The following is a 7311-nucleotide window of genomic DNA, read 5'->3' as shown; positions in this document are numbered from 1 at the left end:
GTGGTAGTTACCTTGCTGTCTATGGGAGGATCAGAGAGGCCTCAGATTTCATCAAAAATATCTTAAATTGTGTTCCGAAGATGAACGAAGGTCTTACGGGTTTCGAACAACACGAGGGTGAGTAATTAATGACAGAATTTTCATTTTTGGGTGAACTAACCCTTTAATTATCGAGAGAGAGAGGGAGATGAAAGTTGTGTGTGTGAATTAACCGTGTCTGTGCATCTCTCAAAACAATGAAGCTGTGAGATTAGTTACTTCAAAAACATAGATTACCTCCTCATTTTACAACCGTCACTATCTTATATGCGAAAAAAAAAAGGAAGTTGAATTAACTTTATACATAATGTGTATAAATACAATTTGACTGAAATGCATTGTTAAAGCTCTTCCTCAGCCCCTTCCCCGTCCACTTCATCTTCCAAATTGGGTCACATTTAAATTGACAGAATTTGAAAGCTGAGACAGTGATGGGTTGCGTTACCTGCCATTGATGATGGGCAGCACGTGGGAGCAGTGATACCCTGATGACACCACAAGTCCTGTCGAGGGCAGACCTGCTCCATCACTGACGTTGTTATGATAGAAGCTGAATAGACTGTCCACACCATACGCCACCCGTGGCACTCCATAACACTCAAAGAGCAGCTCAGACATCATCTGTCTGCAGTGAAGTGGGTTACAGGGTGGCTCGGTGATGACCACAGGGTGATCCACATGACCCTAAGGGCACAAAGGTGAAGTGTGTCATTTTTGAACAATTTTAATTTTGACATACAACTTTTTAAAATACTTATGATAAAATGTATATCTTCTTTCAAAACAGCAAGGAAAAACTATTACTGACATGAAAAGGTGAAAAAGTTAATGGGTCTCATTCACTAGGTATGCGTACGGCCAACTTTGCGTGAAACCTGCGTACGAACGTTTTCACGAACAAATCATGATTCACTAAAACTTTTGTACTGAAATTTATTCTAAATATAAGAAAACATATAGGAACCACTGAAAGCACATATACGCAAAAATTACACTCTGTATGCAAGCATGCAATAGAGAGGCTGAATGGTGTAGTCAAGCAGCTGCAGAATGACTTCCCCTGGTTGCTTCCGTCCGCTGCCCATCGCCTCACCCTGGCATGTAGGGATGCTTCATCTGAGGTTCATTATTTGGCTACTTTCAGGGAACACTTGCAGCAACTCCATCTCTATTTTCACAACAGTGCCAACAGAACAGCTGTTTTGAAAGCTGCAGCAGAATCCTTGGGCCTTGACAACCCTCTACGGACACCTTGGCAATTGAATCGCCATTAGCTAGTACATTTTTTTGTTTACTCGCCAGACTGATATACTATATATGAATATGTATATTATATATATATGTTTTATATTTTATTTTACAAACATATACACAATTTTCCTGCAATTTTCTTGGCCGATTCCAATTTTTTGGACGTGTGACCTGCCGATACTGATTTTTGCCGATTCCGATTTTCTTTCTAAGAACTATAATTGACAGCATATACAAACAACAATCTATGCAAATTTCAATGCAAAAATTATTTACATACTAAAAGAAATTATTAAACATTACAATTCCCCCAATCTGGACTAAGTTACAGATTTTCTCTCACTTAAACAACTCTCAAAATAAAGTGCTCTGTGACTGGAAAGAGGAAGAAATAATTAACTTACAATGAGTTGCTGTATGTAACAAAACATTTCCCACTATGTTTATAAATAGTCATTTTTCCCCTAACCTTATTAAATGTGTCATCTTTCACATCAAAATCTTACTTTGTTTCAATTAATTCAGTTAGAATAATAAGAAACTGTAGAGTTGTTACCATTCAAATGAAATTAGTATTAAAGTCCGCATAAAATCAAAATTGACTATTTACTTTACTAGTGCACATTGCTAGTCTTGATGTGAACAATTAATCCGTGCAAGTTAATCCGCTGAAAAAAATTGTTTGTCTTGGTAATCTTTAATCAAAATCTGAACATTTGCTTCCGCTCTAAAAATGTACAAATGCAATAAAAATATAGGTATCGGCATCGGTATCGGCAAGTACCAAAAATAAAAGTATCGGTATCGGGCGAGTACTGGAAAAAGTGGTATCGGTGCATCCCTAATAAATTGTAATAAAATTTCACATTTTACAAATTTTTTTTAATTTGTTTTATAATAAATTGTTCTAGATAAAATCCTCCATACAGTTTATGCACTTACCACACCCAGTGTGATGATGGATGAAGTATGATGTCATCCCATGTTGTCATAATGCTTCACTGTTAATATGGGACACAGTTTAGAGACAATGTCATATTCATGGTCTTCCTTCCTCTTCTGACCCCCATACTCATTAACACGGACCTGGCATGAATGGTGCATTATCTGGCGTCCGGCGAGAGCAACTGTCCCTCTGGCCACCTCGTAATTAATTCACCATTCTATTAGGGCTGGACGATATGGTCCAAATTTATATCACGATATATTTCTTAATTTTGGTCGATACGATATAATTCCGATATTGATATGAACACTATTTATCTGAAATGGAAATCTTTTGTAACATTATAAATGCCTTTATCATCACTTTTGATCCATTTTAAGCATCTTTGCTAAATAAAAGTATTAATTTCTATAATTTCTTTCCCAAAAAAATAATAAAAATTATACTGAATGGAATAGTGTATAATGTTACAAAAGCGTTTTATTTCAGATAAATGCTGATCTTTGGATCCTTCCATTCATCAAAGAATCCTGAAAAAAAATGTACTTTTAATATTTAATGTTGATAATCAGCAAATCAGCATATCAGAATGATTTCTGAAGGATCATGTATATATATATATATATATATATATAATAAAATATTTACAAAAATGTGAGATACTGTGTATATGTGTCATGGAGGAGACACGTCATGGAGGAGTAGAAGATATATATACACATATATACATACATATATACACAGTATATATATATATAAATGTTTGTAAAATGGCACAGCTTTTTAAATATGAAAGTACACTCTTAACATCAGTCAGTCAAGCATTATAATATGATATTATGATAGTTAAGTATCATTTAATGATAGAAATTTAGTAACTTGGTAACCAAATATATGAATGCATATTAGTCATTTTAACTAAACCTAGGACTGGTGGTGGTGCTCTTTTGGTCATTCTGTGTTTTTGTAAAAAAAAAATGGGAAAAAACTAACAACAACACTGGTAAGATAATAGTCTACGAATTCTACTAATAAGAACAATATCAAATGTAGTAAGGATTAATGAGCTGCTGGATTCATGAATATTAATCAGGTTGTGTGCATTCGCTTGAATTGATTTGCTGAAATCAAAACAGGGACGATAATAGGTGAGCGCCAGCCAATGAGATTGTCATTTGCGCATTAGTTCCGCCCACTAATGGAGAAACCGGCAGTTCTTAAAAGCTGAAGAATTCCAAAGGAACTCCGTTATTTTAACAGGAAAATACAACAAAGAATATTGTTTACATATAGTGCGTCAATTCTGCATGGTATGTAAGACTCTCTCGCTCTGTCTCTCTCTTTGCGTGTGAGAAAAAAGCAAAGCAGCGGCGAGTCGTTCGTCTTCACACTAGAGTTTACGGTATGCAAAACACAGGTGTGCTGCACATCCATTGAGATGAACTGAAAAATAGCACAGATCGCTTGATGGAGAGAGAACTCTGAAGCGCTCAGTCAGAGTGTTCTGTGAGTGAAAACGTTGGCCACTTTTGCACTTTCTGTATTATTAATGTATACCATGACTAAAATAATTTCAGCAAGTAAATGATACACACTGGCTGTCCCAGCACTTTGCAGTCAGCACACTGCAAAAGAACCTCTGTGCAGTCTTGGCTGCCTTGGCTAATGAGACTGAGGTCAATAAGTGCCCAGTAGCCAGGGGTTTGTATGGCTTCTGCTGCACCTACCGCTTTATGTATCTACAAGCTGATGCACTACCACATCTTGCTCGCTTGTCCAAGGGTTTTCAGAAAGAAAGCGTCAACTTCTGGGCCATCAAAGAACAGGTACATTCTAAAAATATATCATGTTTAACACATTTCTGTCATTATTTTAAAGAAAGCAATTGTGGCCTATTCAATCGGTATTGATCGCATTCAAGGAAATAAGTATAAGCATTGCGACTATCTTTCTTAGGTCCCCGTGACAATGGCATGTCTTAGGGCAATAAGAGATGCAGGGGATGCACAGCACCTTGGATTAGGTGCCTTTTGTATCATTCATGAGGAGAGGGACAAGGAGAGGCACAGGCCAGTTGCAACAGTTCAGAGAGGTACTCTGGTCACGATTCAGGACACAGGTACATTTGTTTTAGATCATGTTGAGTAATACTATCAGTCTGGGAGAACAAAACAGAATAACAGACCCAAGGTTGTCTCATTGTGGAAATGGTTTCAATCTACCAAATTAGCTACTAGATTTTTTTTGTGTCATTTGTAGGTGATGGAGCCTTATCTGGATGGCATCCTGGACAGAAGGTTCCAGAACATAGATGTCTTGGGAACCTTTCAGGAACTGGGTCCCCAAGCGGCCAAGGTGGATGATGCAGTAAATATAGGTAATCTCAAAACCCCGTCCACAAAATTCCTGCAGTAGCCTAAACATATTATAGTGTAAGAATGGCTGTCCTATAAGGTGCATTTGTTGACTGGGGCATTCAAGGTACAATGTGAAAATTACAATTAACAGGAGAAGAAAGATGATTGAGGAACCCAGGTTTTGTCTTTGTTTCATACTTTCAGAATATGGACCAGCTCACCATAATGGGAAAGCTGGCATCCCAGTATGATGTCATGGACCATCTCACCATAATGGGAAAGCTGGCATCCCAGTATGATGTCATGGACCATCTCACCATAATGGGAAAGCTGGCATCCCAGTATGATGTCATGGACCATCTCACCATAATGGGAAAGCTGGCATCCCAGTATGATGTCATGGACCATCTCACCATAATGGGAAAGCTGGAATCCCAGTGTGATGTCATGGACCCGCTCACCATAATGGGAAAGCTGGCATCCCAGTGTGATGTCATGGACCATCTCACCATAATGGGAAAGCTGGCATCCCAGTATGATGTCATGGACCATCTCACCATAATGGGAAAGCTGGCATCCCAGTATGATGTCATGGACCCGCTCACCATAATGGGAAAGCGAATAGGTGAATATGACTTTCTTCTTTCAGACGAATCCAGTCGGGGTTATATTAAAAATAGTCTTTGATCTTTCAAGCTGTTTAACGCAACTCAGTGGGTGTTGCATGCATCGGTCCAAAAGAAGTTAAATAAAAAGCGCCCATCCACTTTGATCTTTCAAGCTCTATCGTTGTACTCAGCGGGTGTTGCATTCCTTCGGTTCAAAATACGTGAAATAAAAAGCACCCTTCCACAAAAAAAAGTGTCTCACACGGCTCCGGGGGGTGAACAAAGGCCTCCTGTAGCGAATCGATGCGTTTTTGTAAGAAAAATATCCATATTCAAAACGTAATAATCACTTTAATGTAGCTTGCGCCAACAGTTGTACACGGAAGCAGCTCCGGGCTGACGACGTATGAGGTTGGACTCGGCTTTGCGCATGCGCCGCTCAGAAGTGACAACGCGGAAGCGCAGCGGAGAGATCAAAACAAAACAACGGTCACTTATTAGAAGTACAAAACGAGGATTTGTAAAGAAGAATGTCGGAGGATTTCGATATAAGCCAAGAGGAGACTTGTTTTCTTTTGCTAAAGTAAGGAAACTTTGCTTCCTTTGCTCCTGTTAACAAACCCCCCGGAGCTGTGTGAGACACTTTTTTTTATGGATGGGCTCTTTTTATTTCACTTCTTTTGGACTGATGCATGCAACACCCGCTGAGTGGCGTTAAGCAGCTTGAAAGTTCAAAGACAATTTTACTCCGACTGGATTCGTCTGAAAGAAGAAAGTCATATACACCTAGGATGACTTGAGGGTGAGTAATTTATGGGCTAATTTTCATTTTTGGGTGAACTAACCCTTTAACTCTGCCATAAACATAAAACCTGATAATGTAATAAATTCCTAATAACATAAAATGTCTTTACCAATTACCATCCTATTATTTGCATTGTATTGCAGCAGATAAAGACAGATCTGAGGAACAGGATTCAGGGAGACCATCTGGCAGCATGCATGCGTAGGCCTGTCGCGATAATTAAATAACTGTCTAATCACGATATTTTGATCTAACCGCGGTTGTTTCAGACAACCGCGATTATTGTGCTTTTCTAATGGCACAAGGGGGAGTCATACACCAAAAGAAACAGAAGAGCACCAGCTTGCTTTTCATGGACTGTATAGCCTATATCATCTGTAGCCATTCCATATCTTAATGTGAGGGATGGAATTGTATTTACAGTGTTAAATTTAAGTTTACAAAAACTCATCTTCCTTCTGCTGCAGCTGTCAGTTATTCTCCGCTCAGCATTCAAACAGCATGTCACGTTCAGTTATGACAGTCAGCACAGTAAAACTCTCTCTCCAAGATGATATATATATTCCCATTATAATACATGGTGTAGATAAAGTTCTGGGGATTTGCATAAAATGACATCTTGCTGGAGTTCATGACTCATTTCTAGCTCTTCTCTTTGTTTGTACCGATAACGGTAATATAAAAAGAGAGAGTTAAAAGTGGGGCCACTGTATGCTTCATGATTAAGCCTATGAATACTGTACTACAGCTAAACAGCTTGGGGAAATGTAAGTATTTGACTTCAGTAATTTACATGTTAGAAATGTATGTGTAATAGCATAACCTCTCATAATTCCTCATTAATTCTTTTCTGATGGCTAAAACATAACCTACAATAGTAGAGGTGACTATTCAATTCATCTTCTAATGCACATCAATGGATTAACTTTTTTTTTTTTTAAATGTACATAATAAGTGTAAATAATTGAATTGTTGTAGTAGTATTATGTATAATAATTTATTATAATTGTTGTAGTAGTATTATGTATGCCATTACAACTCGGACCTGCTAAAAAAACATCTGTTTTGGTCCTGATTATCATGTTTATCGCGCTGAAATCATGCGTTTTAAACCATATGAGTTTAAACTTCTGATATACGGTTTTTTGAGAGCACACATCCGAAGCACACGTATAGAAAGCGGCTATCACAGCATGTGAGTACTAAACTAAGTTCTTATTCACACGCAAGTTTATGTTAAAAACACACGAGTTACAAAAAAACAGTCGGTTATGTGTGAAGGTAATCAGCTGGGAAATAAATCGC

General features: G+C 37.9%; 1 protein-coding gene across 1 annotated transcript in view; it reads right to left on the bottom strand.

Annotated features, from left to right (window-relative positions):
• Nucleotides 1-7311, bottom strand: part of actr5 (actin related protein 5) — a 33125-nt gene that overhangs the window by 18074 nt on the left and 7740 nt on the right. The window contains exon 2 of the mRNA XM_016522651.1: nucleotides 485-723. Within this exon, the coding sequence (XP_016378137.1) occupies nucleotides 485-723 (239 nt within the window). The remainder of the gene's footprint in view (nucleotides 1-484; nucleotides 724-7311) is intronic.

Source organism: Sinocyclocheilus rhinocerous, unplaced genomic scaffold, assembly GCF_001515625.1.
Source record: "Sinocyclocheilus rhinocerous isolate Xijiao unplaced genomic scaffold, SAMN03320098_v1.1 scaffold3268, whole genome shotgun sequence".
In the NCBI taxonomy this organism is placed as follows: domain Eukaryota; kingdom Metazoa; phylum Chordata; class Actinopteri; order Cypriniformes; family Cyprinidae; genus Sinocyclocheilus; species Sinocyclocheilus rhinocerous.
Note: the sequence above shows the minus strand (reverse complement) of the source record. Positions and strands in the feature narration are given on the sequence as shown.